At 36.4% G+C, this 19,386-nt stretch overlaps 3 protein-coding genes and 1 long non-coding RNA gene across 4 annotated transcripts; 2 read left to right on the top strand and 2 right to left on the bottom strand.

Moving 5' to 3' along the window:
* The first annotated feature begins 708 nt into the window (after nt 1-708).
* Nucleotides 709-2,169, top strand: LOC112288131 (uncharacterized). Its single transcript, XM_024531983.3, has 2 exons — nt 709-1,452; nt 1,619-2,169. Exons 1-2 carry the CDS (start codon nt 889-891, stop codon nt 1,745-1,747), a joined length of 693 nt encoding a protein of 230 aa, XP_024387751.1. The 5' UTR covers nt 709-888; the 3' UTR covers nt 1,748-2,169.
* Nucleotides 2,170-2,191: 22 nt separating this feature from the next.
* Nucleotides 2,192-5,423, bottom strand: LOC149988074 (uncharacterized). Its single transcript, XR_016505334.1, has 2 exons — nt 3,940-5,423; nt 2,192-3,194 (listed from the first exon to the last, which is right to left on the bottom strand). It is a non-coding gene; the product is annotated as an uncharacterized LOC149988074 (long non-coding RNA).
* Nucleotides 5,424-11,441: 6,018 nt separating this feature from the next.
* On the top strand, nt 11,442-16,848 carry LOC112288713 (UTP--glucose-1-phosphate uridylyltransferase). Its single transcript, XM_024533205.3, has 20 exons — nt 11,442-11,633; nt 12,361-12,408; nt 12,818-12,909; nt 13,071-13,161; nt 13,339-13,399; nt 13,540-13,617; nt 13,802-13,852; nt 13,976-14,049; nt 14,159-14,231; nt 14,318-14,375; nt 14,500-14,612; nt 14,770-14,802; nt 14,906-14,958; nt 15,113-15,188; nt 15,294-15,350; nt 15,475-15,558; nt 15,846-15,944; nt 16,091-16,195; nt 16,326-16,423; nt 16,526-16,848. The coding sequence occupies exons 1-19, from the start codon at nt 11,542-11,544 to the stop codon at nt 16,410-16,412; spliced, it is 1,425 nt and encodes a 474-aa protein (XP_024388973.1). The 5' UTR covers nt 11,442-11,541; the 3' UTR covers nt 16,413-16,423; nt 16,526-16,848.
* A 495-nt stretch (nt 16,849-17,343) lies between these two features.
* On the bottom strand, nt 17,344-18,731 carry LOC112288714 (large ribosomal subunit protein eL22y). The gene is made up of 2 exons (XM_024533206.3): nt 18,420-18,731; nt 17,344-17,960 (listed from the first exon to the last, which is right to left on the bottom strand). Exons 1-2 carry the CDS (start codon nt 18,665-18,667, stop codon nt 17,816-17,818), a joined length of 393 nt encoding a protein of 130 aa, XP_024388974.1. The 5' UTR covers nt 18,668-18,731; the 3' UTR covers nt 17,344-17,815.
* Between the last annotated feature and the right edge of the window lie 655 nt (nt 18,732-19,386).

The raw sequence follows: 19,386 nt of genomic DNA, 5'->3' as shown, positions 1-19,386 counted from the left end.
AGCATCAATTGTTTATCAGTGTTGTTATGATTGCAATTATAGTTAAATTCACAGTAGCAGTATTAAATTAATTAAATATTATTTTTCTTATATTAATTAATACTAAATTTTATTTCTTTACAGAAGATCATGGTTTTGAAAAAACTACCACCGAATTATTTTAGTTATCAAGTTCACACCACATAAAAAATTTGTATTGAACAAATCACAATGGGTTGGTATAGCTAAATTTGTGACAAACGAAATGGAAATTCTCTGAATCGCATGCATAATTCAAGGTGGATATGTGCTACTAGAATTTTGACTCAATTGATTTTAAATCAACAGTTTTTTTTTTATTCATTTTTTTAAAAATAAGAAGAAGACGAAGAAGAAAAAAATGAACACATTCCTTATTCATGGCTGCAACAGGTGGAGCATTAGTTCAAGGTGCATGGATGGATGGATGAAGGATGAAGGATGAAGTATAATGAAGGATGAAGGATGAAGTATAATGAAGGATGAAGGATGAAGTATAATGAAGGATGAAGGATGAAGTATAATGAAGGATGAAGTATAATGAAGGATGAATGGGGGAGGAGGAGGATGGAGGTGAGCCAAAGAAGGAGGGAGGAGGGAGGAAGGGAAAACGAAGCCTCCAGATGTAGAGAGCTTCTCCGCCTTCCTACTTCTCGTCGATTTAGGGTTTCACTCTCAATTCCTTCCTATTGCAATTGTTCTGTTGATGATCGATCGGATTCCGCTGACTCGTTCTGTAGGGCCGAGGTTCTAAGTACGTTGTATGTGTCTGTCTGTCTGTGTAAGGTCGTGTCCACAAGCACAGGAAGGAAGGAAGGTAGGAAGGAAGTGAACCCTCGGTCGGCTCAATCCTGCTTGAAAGGAGCAGCTATGCCCAAGAAAATGGGCACCAACAGTAAAGCCGAGGAGGCGCGAGCGCGCAAAGCCGAGGCGCATGTAGAGAAGAAGGTGAAGGAGGAGCGTATGAAGGAGGAATCGTATTGGAAGGAGGCTGAGGGACCCGTGTCCAAGGCCGCGAAGAAACGGGAGGAAGAGGCCGAGCGCAGGGCCGAGGCTGCTGCGAAGAAGCTCGAGGCCAAGAAGCTTGCCGAGCAAGAGGAGAAGGAGTTGGATAAGTACGGCAAACGTGTTGACAAGAAGGCCACACGTGTGGCTGTCCCCGTGCCGAAAGTCACAGCTGCAGAGCTGGCGAAACGGAAGGAAGAGGAGCAGGCAGCGTTGGCAGCTCAAGCTGCAGCGGCGAAGAAGAGGGAGCTCCGAATGAGCAACCCTGATGAGTATGAGAAGTTGGTCAGTGTTTCGAATCGGAATCGGGAGGATGATCTCGTGGATGCGCGGGACTTGGAGTCGGCGTTGGCCCAAATCGGCACTCTGAATGCTCCAGAATTGCCTGCCGATCGGCATCCGGAGCGAAGATTGAAAGCTTCGTACAAGGTATTTCTGTCTATTTTTTAGTCCATGTGGTACTGCACAATCATGATGGATCCTCGGTATGATCCCCTACAATGAGCGTCCTTTCTATATCTTCTACCTACGATGTAATTGTGAAAAGATGTGTTATTCTCCATTCTCATCTCAAGCTCTCATGCTTGCTGAACAGGCATTTGAAGAGTCAGAGCTGCCAATTCTCAAAGAAGAGAAACCGGGCCTTACTCACACTCAATACAAGGATATGTTGTGGAAGCTGTGGAAGAAGTCGCCTGATAATCCTCTGAACCAGGACAAGTGAGGACCTGTACATTCGTGCGGTTTTTCGCTTGTGCATTTTCTTCTCATCCTGCTTAGAAGTGTACTTTGTAGTCTTGAGACCTTGGATTCCTTTGCTGAAGCAGTGTTCATAGATCCCAAAGGTTTCAGAGGATTCAGGAAATGTCATGTTCTCCCGAGTGTGGATAGCAGAGTGTTCTGCTTCAATGTAACGTTTTCATCATAAGTAGCGTATCATTTCTAGAGATCTTGTGTATAGGGAGAGATTTCAAAAAGGTGAAACCCCAAGGGCCATTTACCAAGCAAGCGGTGATATTGCATTTGAAGCAATTGTTTGTCTCTTGGCACCCGCTGTCTCATTTCGATACTACCCAACTGGCAGTCCCGTTTCTCATCTTTTGTTACTTGTAATGTACATCATTCAATGAATGTCGATCTACCTCATGGGCTGTTATATTGCACTAAGGTACTAAAGCAAGTTGGAACTAAATCATCCTATTGCAAGCTTGAGTGTACGAAGTGTATCCTTTCCATTTATTCAAAGCCCTTTAATCTGTTTTTTAGTTTAAGCCATTGAGGCTGAAGCTTCGATGTTTTACAAATTCAGCTATCAGTATTGTGAGCAACTAGCATAGTGTTTAGGATCTGCCATTGAATTTGCATATCTGGATGCATAGTAACGGCTTCTGAAAAGTACTATTTAGGTCGCACAAATCTGTGCACTTGCAGTCGGAGTTCTTCAGCACCATGAAACTACCGAAAGGTTCCTCTGCACGAAATATTCAGTTCTGCTGCAGTCTCGAGTTTATTTGATTAGGCGGAAAAACACTTAGTGAATAATCATGACACTCGAGGGCAATGGAAGAATTCTAGTACAGTTTTATAATATCATTCCTAGTTTAGGAGGACAAGTTGCCACGCACGGATATATGCTCGGAGAAAAGGAAATTCGAAGCCACTGCAAGAAAAACTTGAGAGTAACCGATGATTTAGCATTCCAGACTTGCGACTGCTGTCGCTGGGGATACAGCTGAGAACATTTGAGAAACCACCAACTACTCAAATCGGTAGTCGTTTTCAAACTACTTGCGGAATGACTTCTGCATGGAATTGATAGAAGTGAGAAGGAGCCCTTCACGGCACCGCCGAAGGCAGTCTCAGCTCATAGACCCACGGTTTCGATCACAAAGTGGCAAGAACACACCCAAATCAGGTCCTATTACTAGCAAACCATTTGTGATCAGACACGTTGATATCTGAAATTGATCGAAACCGTTACAGTTACCTGAAAGAGTATCAGCACATGCTCATCCCTCATCGATGACCGCACACACGGATGCACAAGAAGTGGGGCATTTATCGAGTATTCTTTTCTACCATAAAGACGTCTGGCGTCACGAACAAGTCCTTGCTTGCAGGCGTCTTTCATGAAGTGACATATCCTCCATACAAGTAAACCCCTTGCCTCACTGTTTCAAAACACAACAGTAAGAGAAATTATCGAGTCCAAAGTTAGCATGGAACATCCAGTGGTCTTCGGTATTTCGAATCCTCAGCTTCCACTGAAACCTTACTTGGCACGATCCTCAGAAGTTTTGCATTTGAAACTGAGTGCCTTGCGAGGATTAACCTAATTGTGCATCATCACCGAGTCTTTTCTGCAATTCATTTGGGAATAGAAGATTGATCATTTTATTTATCTTTAGTTGTCTCTTGTCCTTATGATGTGTGTGTGCAGTTTCAAAGTTGCTCCAACTCCTTAGTGCGCAAAACATAATATCACATTAATAGCTTGATTTGTATCCTGCTATCTAAATTATGGTGCCAAAATACAATTAAAAAATAGAAATACGTGATTTGGTAGTACACAAACTAGTGCCTTGAATAAATGAGCCTAATTAGTACTGTAACTACCACCGTCACGTAACTAAAAGATTATTGCAGTAGCTCATTGTATTTAACTGCATAATTGATCAAAGCGTTTCGTAGTGAATTGTAAACAGAGAATTTTAAGGCATGGCAATACACAGCACCGACACACAAACTGAAGTTCATACCTCTGTACAGCCTCATACCACTTCACCTCATTGAAATCGTCACGAGAAGTAGGTCGCTAGATTAGACATTGCACGATTCACCCAATGTGACTGATGCGGCATTCAAAACACACCTCGGCTTGGAGGAAAATACAGAAGCAAGGATGGAAGAACGTACAGGTGCATCGAGGAACAAACTGCGTAGATGGTGCTGGTATCGAAGGCTTCTGTTGACTACAGTCGCGTGAGTAGCTGCTTCTGTAACATGAGGTTTGGAAACTGGACAGAGATTGGATTAGTTGGGTAAGGACATGGCACCAGAAACGAGATGAGTGTCGTGCCAACATGGCAGCAGCACCGACAAGGAGTAAACCAGCACGTTTATAACTGCGCACCATATGCAACTTAATTGGAAAATAAAACCAGGTCAACAAATGTATAAACTATCTGATTCGGTGGCATCGTCTACCGCCAGAAACACGAGACGGTTCATGTTGGAAGTATAATTAGCTTTTCATGTGCTGAATTCTCATGTAAAGTAATGATATCTGTTCGGAATGCAAGACTCTGGGACCGGGGTAGCAAGTGCGTCACAGTTTGCCTATTCTTCACTCATAACCATTTAAAAGCCATCCCGTACAGTCTACTAATAAAAGTCCACAAACTGCAACTGAACACCTTATTTTCGTAGAAACTGATAGTAAAACACTTAAATAGGGACATCGCCTGCGTCCTATACAGACTTGATGCTTAAACTAGGGATCAGTCTAAGCGACAACATGAGTCAGCGCAGATCCACAAAACCCCCAACCCACCGAGTCTATTCACGTCGACAACCCCACCATCTGCACAGACAACTATGACTGCGACTGCAGTGTTCGTGGGAGCACATACAAGGAACTCAGGCAACACACCATCAACGCAACCAAGCGCCTCTTCACAACCCAATGACATCTAGAATGAATGGGCAAAGAAGCTCCTTTTCCCCGCTGCAAAAGCTTTCGAAAGACAGGCCTCCTGATTGGAAACTGCATGGTAGAGAAATCATGTGTTTACTTCAGGACACGTTGAAGAAACCACGTGGGATCCAGAGTAAAAAAAAGACAAAAAGGACCCAAGTGACGCGAAGCAAATCCTCGTGACTAGTTTAGCGGTTGCGAGATAGTGCACAAGTGCGCAATAATGGTGCGCATACATGCACAATAAATAATTAAATGGGCAAGTTTAATTGAAACTTTCAGTGGAGGAATTTTACTGGCAGTGTTTTGTAATGTTGAGCACATTCCAAAAATCTTGTGGACTAGAAAAATGGTTGTTGCACTGCTTGAATGGTTTTTGTTAAGATAATAAAAAGGTAGCACAACTTGATTCTAGAAAGTTAGAATTAGGAAGGAGTCCATCAATTATTAAAAACAGTCCCAAGTCCATAAAAAATAATGCGTGCAAAAAAGAAAGAAGTAAAGAATAGAATCTACAAAGATGGGTAGTGCACTTGTGTCAATGTGATGTAACCTGTACAGTCCGTGCAAAAATAATGAACTATTTCTTCATATCAATTTATAGAGAGGTATCTATTTCTTTGTTTAAAAGAAACACGAGGTAAAAATAGACAATAAGAAAAAAAAAACTTGATCTTTTTTCTTTTTGATCATAGAAACAAATAAATCTGCATCTATATACTTGTTTAAAATTAATGTCAATTTGTTAAAAAACAAAAAAAAACAAAAGCAAAAACAAACAGTTGAATCTTATATAACTCTTAATTTTATTTTATTATTTTATTATGAAGTTGGAGGATTATACTTAATATTGTAAACCTCTTACTCTAAAACATAATAACATAGTCTAACTTAAAAACGTAACTTTTTTTTTTTTTTTAATTATGTGCACTCTAGTGTGTGTATATATATACATATATAAATGTGAGTGATTATATATATATATATATTAAATATATATATATATATATATATATATATATTTTAGCCAAAACACATTGCATGATTTTTAAACAACCAAAATCAAAATCAAACAATAGATATTATAGATTTAGCAGTTTTAATTTCATATTTTATAAATGTATACTACAACTCCAAAATTTTAAATATAAATCCATATCATTGATAAGATGTCAAAGATATAAATCTAAACAAATTTATCAAAATTAATGACATATTTATAATTAATTATAAACAAACGACATAAAATTATGTATACTTGTGAAATGATAAAACTAAGAATGAATGTTTCTAACTATGAAGAAAAAAACACATAAGAATCCTAAGTAAAGACTAGTATTCGAAAAAGACATATAAAATACTAAAGAGGATATAGGTTTTATTTTTAAAAGCACTAGTTAATAATATTATTATATAAAAGCTTTCAAATAGCTTTAGAATTTACAAGTTTAAAAGTTACTTTCTATAGCAACTCTTCAAACCAAAAACTTTCTTCAAATTTTATCTGTAATACATATTACATCTAATAACAATTTTGAATACAATTAACATCAAAAAAAAATTCTACAAGATATTATAATAATATAATCATCAATCTAAAATATTTTTATATATTTATATATTTATATTATATTTTAAGTATTATATATACTACTTCTTCTTCTTCAAAATACAATTATGATAAGAAACAATGATATATAAAGTTGCTTTAGAAATTGAAGAATTCTATATTTATTTTAAAGTCAATTTTTGCTTAATCTTATATATGTTTTATATTAAATTAGTTCTATTATTTTTAAATGTATTAATTAAATAGTATATTTTAAAAATATGATTAATTAAATATTTAATTATTATTTTTATCCTATCAATATCTTCTAAATAATATATTTTAGATACTAATTAATGTAATATTAATATTTTAATTATTATTAGAATTCTATTTAAAAAACATAATGTAAAATATGTCAAATTTTATTTTTTTCTTAAAAAATTAAATTATTTTTAAAAATACTTATATTGGTTTCAATATTGTGATGTAAAAATTTGAGACAATCTAAGTGGCTAACATGCCCTTTATGATTCAAGAGATTGTCTAATCTATAATATTTTGATTCTTTTAAGAATCTATATAAAATCTATTAGTTAAAATGTTAATTCTAAAAATATTACTTTAAGTTGTAGAAATTGTATGTTTTTTCTATCTTAACATATATATTATTATAGGAAAATATTAAATTCATCCTACTAACCATTAATTTGATCCATCCATTATTAGAATGGATGGATTATCTACTCTCCATCTTTCTTTCTTAGCCCATATCTCATGTTCTAACTCCTCCCTCCCACATTCTCATTTCCAATTCCTATCTTTTGTTTCCATTCTTAGCCTATGTTTCTTGTTCTCATTTTTGGCCCTCATTCCAACCCTCCCATCACTATAATTTTTCTTAATCCATATCCTCCATATTAACTCTCTCTTCCCTTGTGTATGTTCTCAATCTCCATCCTTTGTTTCAATTCTCACATACCTTGTGTTTCTTCTCAATCCTTGTCCTACTATCTAAGTCAATAGTTTTGGCTCTTTGTGCAATGCAAAGGACATGGCATGAGGATATTTTTCATACTCAATATATTAATCAATGTTTGCCAATAGGACTTTAAAATTATAATATATAATTGGTACTTCCTTGGTCCTTAGGTAAGATCTAGAGCACAATTTGTGCTAACAAGGTTGTTTACAATTCTAGCATTGCTACAAGTTAAAGAAAACTTTTTTCAAAAGAGTATTCTTTGTCACATTAGAAAATCACCTTTGTTGACTTAAATGTCGAGAAGGTAGGTATTTAGGCCATAATATTTAGAAGAGATGCTAAATATAAAAAAAGAACCAAAAGAGAAAATAAATATGTTAGTGTCCTTTACTATCATATGCTTCTATAGTAGAGAAGGGCCAACTATGAGAACTAACATGGTGATTGTAACTACAATGCTTAAGCGATTATGCTTAGATTTAAAGTCATTAAAAATAAATATTTAATATTTAAATTATTTCAACTTACATATTTTTATTATATTTATAATATAATAAAATAATATAATATAATAATATCTATAGTATAAATAATAATATAATATAATAATATCTATAGTATAAAGTAAGATTATTTAACAATATAATTTTTTTTAAAGTTTACATATTTTTAGATTTGATAGTTGAATAGATTTTTAAGTTTTTTTAGCTATATTTGGTATTTTTAAAAATATTTTTTTCTAATATATTTAAATGATATATAAATCTATATTATCTTTTTATAAAAACAAAGATATTATTAGATATTTTTTTATTGATGCATCTTCTAATATTAATTATTATATTATTAATTTTGATCTAATAGATATAATTTATATGAAAATTAATAAAAATAATTTTTATTTATTTATTATAATATGGAAAAAAATTAAAAAACAAAGAATAGAAAATAAAAAATTAATTTCCTCGGTAAAAAAATATATTTAGAAAATTTTGGTGAAATTAGTAAATTTTTTAAAATCATATTTCATTCAACTAATTTTTCTTAAAAACATATTTATTTATGTATTTATTTAGCGCTAATAGAAGATAGTAAATATATATATATATATATATATATATATATATATATATATATTAGATAGTTATTTTACTTTCTTTGTATCATAAACATAATTTTTTGATAATAATTTAAAGCCAATAAAAATACATCTATTAATTCTTAAATATTTTGAATATTATAATCCCAATAGGAAATATGATTTTATGTATAAAAAATAATAGATAAATAAACTCTCAATAAGTAGATCTAGTATCAAATTCATTATCAAGAACAACCTTGTTTGTTTTAAACTTTTAAAGCTATTAGTATTATTTTACAAGTTAAAAGTGGCTCATAGTTTTAATTATCATAAATCTTAAAAAATATTTGAAATATATATATGCAAGATCTTATATACTATTTTTACAGTAGTGTAAAACAAAGATAATATTATAGATTATAATCATGTTTTAAGTAATTTCTATCTAAAAGATATTGTAAAATTTAAAAAATAACTGAATATTAAAATTTACTTACATAAATAATATACAATATATTATTATAATCTTTACAAAAATAGTTATAATTCTACTAAACTCAAAGTACTTATATATTACAATATAGCAAAGTTATTTATATGTGGTATAGAAGTTAGTCTATTGTAAGTATATAATCTTTGTAAAGTAACGTTCTTTAATTTATTTTAGTCACAAATTTAATGATATTTGTTAAAAATGGTATTATCATATATATATATATATATATATATGTATATAGATATATATATACATATATATATACATATATTATATATTACATATCTTTGTATTCATTAATAAGAATATTATCTTTGTATATTCATTAATAGAATATTCTTATTAATGAATAACTATTATCTAAGAAATCTAAAGCATGCAAGTCATTGATGGATTCTACAATAAATAAAATACTATTTACTCTCACAATTTATTGACATCAAGAAACTACAAAAATATTATATCAATACTTTTTATATCAAAGTTGATACTTAAATTATTATTCTTTATCTTCAAAATGCAAAGATATCTTTCCATAGTCAAGTAGATAAGTCAGTTTTATAAAAAAAAAAAATTGGAAGTATTAGAGCTAGAAACAATGACAAAGTCGAAAGGCATACACCTTTGAGGTACACTTGATCATGCACTACATCATATTTAAGCAAGATTACATTAAACAAAATCAAGCAATAATATCCTTTGTAAAACATGAACGTGGTGTTGGATCTGAAATTGATGTTTCTAAATTCCCTCAAGTCGAAGAAGAGGTTTCGTCAGTAGGATTAAAAACCCACCTTTGCCACGGTACCTCAGAGTGCTTGGAGCAGCATTGTACATGTGTCAGCTAGATTAGTAAACAGTTCGGTGAGACAACAACTTAATTCAGCCTGGTGTTGAAAGAAAACGAAGAAATAACACGAACGACAAGGATGGTTCCAGAAGGGGGTGTATCGGTTGCCTCTGCTTCTGTTTCTGTTTCTTCATCTTCATCATCTTCCTCTCGACGGCGTTGGCAGAGGCCAACTCCACTGACGAAGTGATGGGCAGAAACTTTCGGTAGACCTGCACCTCATCCCAGCGCACAGCACTCTCGAGCCTTTGTGATCGGAATAATAGTACTAATGCTGATACTGGAATTTGGACACGATCATATGGTGTTTTCGACGACTCAATACATTCACACATATATACTCTGCTTTCATTATTGCTTGGTTTATATTCCTATTGAGCCGCTTCATATAGCGTCCAGCATTTTACTGGATGGTCTTATCGTGAGAGTGTGTGTGTATATATGTATGTACATGCAAGCAGTTAAGGTTGTAAAATATTTCGTTGTTGGTCATCACATCATTATTGATTACTTCCCTTCAGATTCGGATCTATCAGTCTGCTGTCATTTTTTATGGTGTAAATTTTTTAATTATTTTTATTTTTATTAGATTGATTTTTGGTTTTATACATTATTATTTGGAATGATAACATGTGCATCTATGGAGCAGAAAATAAGACAGATGGAATGTCACTCACACACACACACACTTTTTGTGAGTTTGTTTGTATATAGATACATAGCAAAGATGGTGTTTGGGTTTCATACCACACAGAGAAAAACCTATCTATGTCATCTTATAAATGTTTCGAAATAATGTTTATATAAGATTTTTTTTCTGGAGGAGAAATGAATGAAAAAAATTTACTCCAAAACTGTTTCTACTTTGGCTACTTTGGATTGAATGTGTGCAAAAAAGATATGTTGGCCTTTACAGTTGCTCTCTGGAGTGACACATTGAAAACCCACATTTTCAGGGAATAATTGAGGTAAAAAAATAAAAATAAAAGGCGTTCAAGAAAGTAGAATTTGAAGAAGTACCCAAAAAACGACCTGTCACAAATTTGGAATGAGAGATTCATTGTGGAGGATGGATGACACAAAGATGGATTGTTGGCGGCCATCAATGTCCGAAAGAGATATTATTGTATTTTAACTATTATTTTTTCCTTCACCAAGATCCAGAGTGCTCACATGGACGCCTTGCTTACAGAGTACGCGAAAGTCAGATCTGCGTTGGGAACGCATACACACGTGGCCCCAACGAACAAAAGCCCCCAAAAAAAAAACAAAAAAAACAAAAAAAACAAACAAACAAAAACAAAACAAAACAAAAGCGCACCTCTACTCTCACACACACACACACACAATGTCTTCCATATCTCACACTCCCAATCAATGCGCCATTATACAAATCTCCATACGAACAGAATACCTTCATCCGTCGCTCCATGAAGCACACGGCGCCAGCCATCAGAATCGCAGCATATGCGATGGGGCATCAGAAGCAGCAGCAGCAGCAGTGAGTGAGTGAGTGAGGGACCAGGTGAGCGTTGGATGTAAGCCGACCGTCCTTCTTTTCACCCGTTTCGACGCGGCGGAGAGTGCCGTCTACCCTCCTCGCGATCGCCACCGAGCCGCGTCGGAGCTCGAGATCCGGGCTCGCTTGAGACCCGACGGGATAGAAGTAGATAACCTGCGGGTGTCGAGAGAGAGTGAGTGTGTTTCCACCCCAGCCCAAAAGAGGCCCTCACGCTTCGTCCCCATTGTGGCCCTTTCTCTGGCTCTCCGTGCTCTGCACTTCTTCCTCTGTCTGTCTGTCTTGCTCGCCATCCCTCGCTCTCTCCTCTCACCTCCACTACACTTCTCGCTTACTCTGCGATGGCCTCGGCCGTGCTTGATGCTCCTGCTACCACCAAAGTCGATCAGCTCGATCGGATTCGCCTCGAGTTGGCTACGCTCAACCAGATCAGGTCCATCAGCACCGTTTTCCCGTCTCCCCTGCTGCGATGTGCATTGTTTCCCTTCGCTGCGGGATTTTATGCTCTGTGATCATCTCGAGCTTCGCTTATTCTCGCAATGCTGGTGGAATAAATTTTCTTGACAATCTCCTCACTTCACAAGGCATTGCGGATGTTTCTGTTCTACCTTCGTCGCGCGAAGTTTGATAATGTGACTCGGCGCTGCCGACTGTGTCCATGACGGCAGAGCAGTGTAGGTGTCGTGTTTAGTATGCATATTCTGCGCGGATGCCCTGGTGTAGAAATGAATACGTAATTCTTTATTAGAAAATCTCCGCGTTTTTAATGCTAGTTTGGTCCGTGGTTGTTTCAATGTGGATCTTTTTTCTGGATCTTCTGTCTTGAGAGACGGAGTATCTTGTGAATTGTTTTGCAAGCGCTTTTGCTCTAACTTGACGATGCTTTAATATTTCTGCCACATTGAAACAAATATATTTAGTGATTTGGGAAGGTAATCAGACCTGATCAATTCGACGATCCGCAATGCGGCACGCGCTGCTTATCGATGTTTTTATGAAACTTTGAACTCTTGGCTTTGTGGTATAGTGCAAGCAGGTTGTTGCATTCTTCAAGTGAAATCGTGCTGTAGAAGTTCGAAGGAACTGTTGTGTTAAGTATGAATTTGAAGCATTGAGCAGCGAATATCATGTTCTCTCAACTTAGTTTTCGTCTTGTGCAGCGATAATGAAAAGCAAGGATTTCTTAAACTCATTGGACGATATTTGAGGTTCGTATAACTGTACATTCTGTTACTAGCGTATCTTACACTAATTTTATTTCTCAGTATAGAGTTCTTCCATAGCTAGCTTTCATCATGAACTTGATCTGTTTTCAACAACGACTACATTCCTTACACATTTCTTGCATTGTCTGCGAAATCGTACAATCGATTCTACGTATAGTTCAGATGATCATTTTTACTGTTTCAAGTATAGTTTGATTTTTCGTAATCTTGTAGTGAAGGCAGAAGTCGTTAGGAGAATTGCAATGCAGTATTGCAAAAGCGCCCAATTTAACATAAAATGTAACTGTACAACTTGTTTGTTCTGGAATCATGAACAAATTGATTAAAGTAAACCAAATGCGGATTTCGTTCATTTTTATTGTTCACTTTTGGATGCATCCTGAATTGGCAGTGGGAAGAGTGAAGCGATTCAATGGGAGAATATCAAGGCTCCAACCGATGAGGTTGTCGTTCCGTATGACAAGTTGGCCGATTTCTCCGATGGTGAGAACTTATGCCTTCATTCAGCTCTACTCACGGGCCTGATTTTGTTGACTTAAACAACAAGAGTGATGTCTTCAGTTTCTGCGTATATATCGACTTGCACCTTTAAGATTTATGATATTGGCGATAGTGCTTATTGTTGTTTCCTCCGTTGTTTACAGATCCAGTCAAAATTAAGTCGCTTCTTGACAAGCTTGCAGTGCTTAAGCTCAACGGAGGTCTTGGAACAACAATGGGATGCACTGGTCCAAAGTAAGAGTTGTGGATCGGCGGCCACAAGACATTCTTGTCACTAATGATCTATGAAACATACTCCGCACGTCATCTGACGATGTATTGTATTCCTAATTTTTGCATTCTTAACAACACATGGAACTGCAAGTGGGGTGAGGGTACGCGATTGATATTTTATTCATTTGGGTAATGTAGGTCTGTTATTGAGGTTCGCAACGGTTTGACATTTTTGGACCTGATTGTGAAGCAAATCGAGGTATGAGCCTGTTCATGGAGTTTCTTGTAGATGTCTCATTAATTTACTGCAGAACGTCAGTCGCACGCCAAGTAGTCTCACGTAGGCTTCCGAAATGTGATAACGTGCGGGAACTTACACTTGTTCATGTTAATTTTCAGAATCTCAACCACACTTACAACGCCAACGTACCCCTGGTCTTGATGAACTCATTCAATACCCACGAAGATACTTTACAGGTTTTTCAGCTTTTGAACAATCACTCACTCTGTTACAAATATTTTCTAAATTATGTTTTGTTCGCTGATCTCGACATCACATTCATTTCTTCTTTATATCCAATCGATTCGATCCTTTTCACCTATCTTTGTGATGAGTAGCTTCTTCGTTTTTCCTGACGGAAGTGATTTGTGAGTTTCTCAGATCGTTGAAAGATATGCGGACTCGAAGCTGGAGGTTATCACTTTCAATCAGGTATTTTATTAGTCTCTGTTTTTTTGTCGACTCCAGCCTCTTTTTTTTTTATTGATGCTTCTGGTTTCTCTCGACGGTTTAAATGGAATTCTTACTCACTGACGTTCTTATTATTGATTACAGAGCCAGTACCCTCGCGTTGTTGCAGAGGATATGGTTCCATGGCCTGCCAAGGGCAAGACAGACAACGCTGGTTGGTAGGATGCGTGATTTACGTGTACCAAGTTGGCATCGCAACCAGTCTAATGAAATTGAACCTTAGCCCGCCTTGAAGCCTAGTTCTAATGTTGCATCTATTTGTTACAGGTACCCACCCGGTCATGGTGACGTGTTCCCTTCACTCGCTAACACTGGAAAGCTCGACGAGCTTATTGCCCAGGTACTTCGAAGCTCTGTCTACGTCATGGTTTTGAATAAAACATTCCTAGGCAGGAAGACACTGATTCTCAAACCTCATGTTTTCAGGGCAAGGAGTACGTGTTTATTGCCAATTCTGACAATTTGGGAGCGATTGTTGACCTCAGTATCCGAATTCTTCACTTGGTTCTTTTTATTTCTATGTTTACTGGTTCCCCTTTTGCTATTGTTTCTGATTTAGATAATTTTCGTCCATTTTTATACAAATGCGTACCTTAACTGTTTTCTAGAAATTTTGAACCATCTGGTCGAGAACCAGAACGAGTATTGCATGGAAGTCACACCAAAGACCCTTGCTGATGTCAAGGGTGGAACTTTGATCTCTTACGAAGACAGGGTTCAGGTAAGTGATCGTATTTGGAGGATGAAGTGTATTTCACATTTCCGTAAAGTACAGTATGGAATTGCTAAAAGTGCTCCCTTGTTAGTATTCCTTGGTCACAAATTATACGCGCCGTCACATTCCCTCTAACCATGTAATTATATTTGTGTGTATGCAGCTTCTGGAAATCGCACAGGTTCCTGATGAGCATGTAAGTGATAACTCGTCTCTGATATTTTATTGAGTATTGCCTGTCGGTTAATGACTTTTCGACATGTTCCAAAGCCACCTGCTAAACAAATCTTACCTTGCAGGTGAATGAGTTCAAGTCAATCGACAAATTCAAAATTTTCAACACCAACAACATGTAAGCTCTCGGACGCTCAGCTTGGGCTTGGTACTTAAAAATGCTTTTCTGGTTTGTGTGCTAGATAGGTTGGTAGAGATTTGCTGAAGTTCTCATTGATGATAAAGCTGAAAGTGGTTTAGAAGCTTGACAATTTCATGTGCTTTCCCTGTAGGTGGGTAAATTTGAAGGCCATCAAGAGGCTGGTCGAAGCCGATGCTTTGCAAATGGAAATTATTCCGAACCCCAAGGTAATTACTAATGTACTTCACTGAACATTTCTTGCTGTAATGCCACAGACCGATTCCTTCTTCCGAATCTGTTAATTGTTCTCACAACCTTTGTTCCATCATCAGGAAGTAGATGGCGTGAAAGTTCTTCAGCTGGAAACAGCTGCGGGTGCTGCAATTCGGGTATGTGCTTTCTCTTCTGACCCAAATACAGCAAGATTTTCTTTAGTGTACATTTTTTTCTTATCGTAGGTGCAAACTATGAGGTTTTTGATTCTCAAACTAACTTCCTGAGAAAACATGGCAGTTCTTCGATAGGGCAATTGGTGTGAACGTTCCTCGATCTCGGTTCCTTCCCGTGAAGGCTACATCAGACTTACTGTTGGTTCAGGTAAAATGTCATTTTGAAGATTTTGGACACTGTTGCGCTAAAAAGTCACTAATAACCCACTTCTTAAGCCTCACACCTTTGCATTCTTCAACTCTAAGGTCTTCACTCATGTAAAACTTGTTTTATAAAATTTGGACTTTTTTCTTAATGTTAATAACATCAACTTCTAAATTTTCAAAACTCTGCTGACCTGGTTGTCCTGAATTTGTCAACATTGTAGCCCTGCGCATTCTGGTTTATTTTTAATGCGTAACAAGTTTGTTTTCATAATTTTATTATCTTTGCAGTCAGATTTGTATACAGTGCAAAATGGTGCAGTTGTGCGCAACCGTGCAAGAACCATTCCTCAGAATCCTTCCATTGAGCTCAGTGGCGAATTCAAAAAGGTCCAGTTTTTTTTATCATGCACTTTTTTTTTAAAACTCTACGTTAAATGTTTTGTTGATGACTAACCATCGATTTGTTCGGAGAGTACATGCTTTTTCTTGACCTCTTAAGATTTTTCGATGCCCTTATTTTGCTTTGTGCCCAGGTTGGTGATTTTTTGAAGCGATTTAAGTCAATTCCCAGCATCATTGAGTTGGACTCTTTAAAAGTTAGCGGAGATGTATGGTTCGGCGAAAACATCGTCTTGAAGGTAAAACTTAACACACTGTCGCTGATCTCAAATACCAGAGCCAGTGTTGGTTATATGATTTCGGTGAAAGTTATTGCGAACTTACTTCTCGTGGTATCTTCTGATCGAATGCTTTTCATGACCTTTGCAGGGGAAGGTGATAGTTGAGGCAGCCAAGGGTGAGAAACTGGTGCTACCTGACGACGCTACCATCGAGGACAAGGTGGTCAAAGAATAAATTGCATGACGGTAGATACCTTACTCTCCTGGTTACATTATGTTATCCTACTGTGCAATCATGCTCAGCGCGATTACCGTACTGACAACCTCGTGCATGGTACATTCTTGCAGAGATTAATACTTGCATCAACTTATACTGCCAAGTAAAGCATCCAGCAGGTTTAAGAGATTCGAAGCCCAGCACCAATTGATCAATCTGTTTTTGTCTTTCACATTTCAGGATTCTATCTATGCTGGAGAGTTATGCACATAATAACTTGATGTTTAGTCTGATCGGCATTATTTATTTTTAAGTATTGGTGAGGATATGTGGTAGTTGACTATCTTGATTTGTAGGCGTTGACCAGGCCTTCAACATGTCCGCTAGTATGGATAAAAGTGCGCTAGCATGTTTAAAAAAAGTTATCTTCAATTTGAGCTCATGCTTGCTTCTATTATCTTTCTTAACAATTCGCTTATTACTAACAATAATATAAAACTAAACCATGCTACTGTCACGGTGGAGGTACTGAAACCCATGTAAGAATTTATTACATGGTCGTTTATTTTAGTAATCAAATCGTTGACAATTCCTTTTACTTCTCTTCTAATTCCTCCTGTCGACGTACACCCTGCCATCTACTTTATTTTATCTATGCGAACATAAATAACTGATTTCATCTAACACCAATTTCAAAATGACATAAATACCACTTGCACGTTACAATCTTTAAAGCAAACTCGTTGTAAATAATGTATCAACATATCACAACCTTTTCTGATAAAAACTATGCTTCAGTAACATGTAAGTGAAAATGTTGTTTGAAAAACATTGTAGCACTGTATATTTTAACACAGCTTTACAAAGCTAACAGCGTTTACAACTACAAGTCAGCACATTCATTGTACTCATAAGTGGTAACATATGCTTTCTGCATCAACACAATAAGTAGATGGTATTATATCCTTTACATTTCACTTGTGCAATACTGCAATTACAAGCACCCGACACTGCACCCAGTCGCGAGGATTGTGTGTGAGGGCGAACTGTGATACACAACTGAGCTTACTAAAAGGAACCAGATTTAACCAACAGAGTGACACTTCAGACAGAAAATGGTGCACAACATTTGTTCGAAGGACATATTACCCAGAGAAAAAAACTCAACTGTTGAGGTACAGCTAATCGTTGTAATCAAATAGGTTCATACAGTATGTATTTTAAGAATCATCGTGAAGTGAAATATTTTTGCAAACAACGGTTAAATCCATTTTCAAGTATATAATCCTTCATTTTAGCTGAATTCCGCACAGCTGAAAAAATAAACTCGAAGTCAAGGATCCTTGTGGATAACGTAAAAGAAATGGCCACAGAAACTCAGTGTCGCACTCTTGATATCGAAGGACTCGAAAAATTGGGCCTCACTCCTCCTCCTCGGCATCCTGGTCCGCGATGTTGAAGTACCGCAATTCATACACATTTCTGTCCTTGTTGGACGCTATCACGCGAAGCCAATCTCTCACGTTATGCTTCTTCAGGTGCTTCTTTGTTAAGTACTTTAAGTATCTGTAAATTATGAAGAACAAAGCTACATAGAGTCAGGAAGAGATATGTTTTTAAACCAATAATAGTATGGTTAAATGCATTGACTGATTAGGAATTCCAACAGTGAATAATTCTCCGTGCTATTAAATCGTATGCCATTCACATACGTAAGCGTAGCAATCCCAATGCAGGACTCAACAGAGTACCGTACGTGAGAACAAGATCCCCAATAGCTTCCTTAAGTCAAATTTCTTCAGCCATTAAAAGTAATCCATAAGATAACGTCCTAATTCCCTTAATACTGTGCCTTCGCATCTCATTACAATTGAGAAACCTAACCGTTAATTCACACCCTACGCTGACAACATTCGTCGTCGTTCTAAACGTATAAAACTCCAAAAAAAACTACAGTGGAACTAGAAAATGCCGATAGTGGGGAACAAAGTTCAGAATGAGGTCAAGACGGAAGCGGTACTGTACCTCTTGGAGAAAGAGCTCTCAGAAGTGACGCTAATCTTGTTCTTCTCGCGAGAGATGGAGATGGCGTTGCCGAGCACTCCGGCCTTACCGTCCACCTTGATGCGGTCGTTGAGAAACTTCTCGAAGGAGGCAATATCCATGATCTTGTCCTCGACGGGCTTGCCGCAGTCGATGGTGAAGGTCTGGGCCTTCTTCTTGCCCTTGGCGGCGACACCGGGCGCCTTCTTGGCCATCATCGGGGCAGGCATGGTGGTCAGTCAGGGAGATTGCCGTCCTGCTGCAGTGCGTAGCAACTCCACTCCAGCGCTTGCGACGAGTCAGTCCACTGACAATAGTGGCAAAGGGGAATTTCAAGCAGGCTCTGCCCTCCATCTAAACCCTAATCTCCTTGTCGCTCTCTCTTTGGATGAATACAGAGTATGTATGATACCCCCATGTCGATTTGGATGAAGGCTCCCTTCAAAACACTCGTCTCCGATGCCACGGCGAGCAATGCCTCCGCAACAAGTATGATTATATATGGCCTATTTTCTTATTACAACTTGGTAAAATTATTAAATTGAACTGAAATAACCTATTCAAGAGATATTGTTTTGCCTAATTTAAATTAATGTATAATTTAACAATGAAATGAAATACATAGTGATTTTTAGAAGAATAAATATGAAGAAATTTCATGATAACATATCAATATATTTTTTTTAAATAATGATACTTAATTTGGTTCACATGTTTGTAAAAGATTAATTGCTTTTCATGAATGGAAAGCAGAAGGGAAAAAAAAATCTGCATACAAGTATATAATACTACAGTTATCAATGTATCTATAAATAATAGAATTACAATGTGATCATTAAATAAACTCCAAATCTTAAGACACTTTAATTTTTTTTCATATATATATATTAATATTAAAATTTATAAGATTTATACATTCTTAAAATTTAATAGAAATATTCTTATTTTA

The sequence above is a fragment of the Physcomitrium patens genome, chromosome 11 (assembly GCF_059467195.1).
Source record: "Physcomitrium patens ecotype Gransden chromosome 11, ASM5946719v1, whole genome shotgun sequence".
Taxonomy (NCBI): Eukaryota; Viridiplantae; Streptophyta; class Bryopsida; order Funariales; family Funariaceae; genus Physcomitrium; species Physcomitrium patens.
The sequence above is the reverse complement of the archived record's forward strand: the minus strand, read 5'-3'. Positions and strand labels throughout refer to the sequence as shown.

Excerpts from the sequence above, each read along its gene's own strand:
- LOC112288714 (XM_024533206.3), bottom strand. The coding sequence starts at position 18,667 with ATGCCTGCCCCGATGATGGCCAAGAAGGCGCCCGGTGTCGCCGCCAAG. Across the intron at positions 17,961-18,419 it reads GAGAGCTCTTTCTCCAAGAG|ATACTTAAAGTACTTAACAA; the intron begins GTACAGTACCGC and ends CATAATTTACAG.
- LOC112288131 (XM_024531983.3), top strand. The coding sequence starts at position 889 with ATGCCCAAGAAAATGGGCACCAACAGTAAAGCCGAGGAGGCGCGAGCG. Across the intron at positions 1,453-1,618 it reads GATTGAAAGCTTCGTACAAG|GCATTTGAAGAGTCAGAGCT; the intron begins GTATTTCTGTCT and ends CTTGCTGAACAG.
- LOC112288713 (XM_024533205.3), top strand. The coding sequence starts at position 11,542 with ATGGCCTCGGCCGTGCTTGATGCTCCTGCTACCACCAAAGTCGATCAG. Across the intron at positions 13,853-13,975 it reads AGGTTATCACTTTCAATCAG|AGCCAGTACCCTCGCGTTGT; the intron begins GTATTTTATTAG and ends TATTGATTACAG. Across the intron at positions 14,376-14,499 it reads GGGAGCGATTGTTGACCTCA|AAATTTTGAACCATCTGGTC; the intron begins GTATCCGAATTC and ends ACTGTTTTCTAG.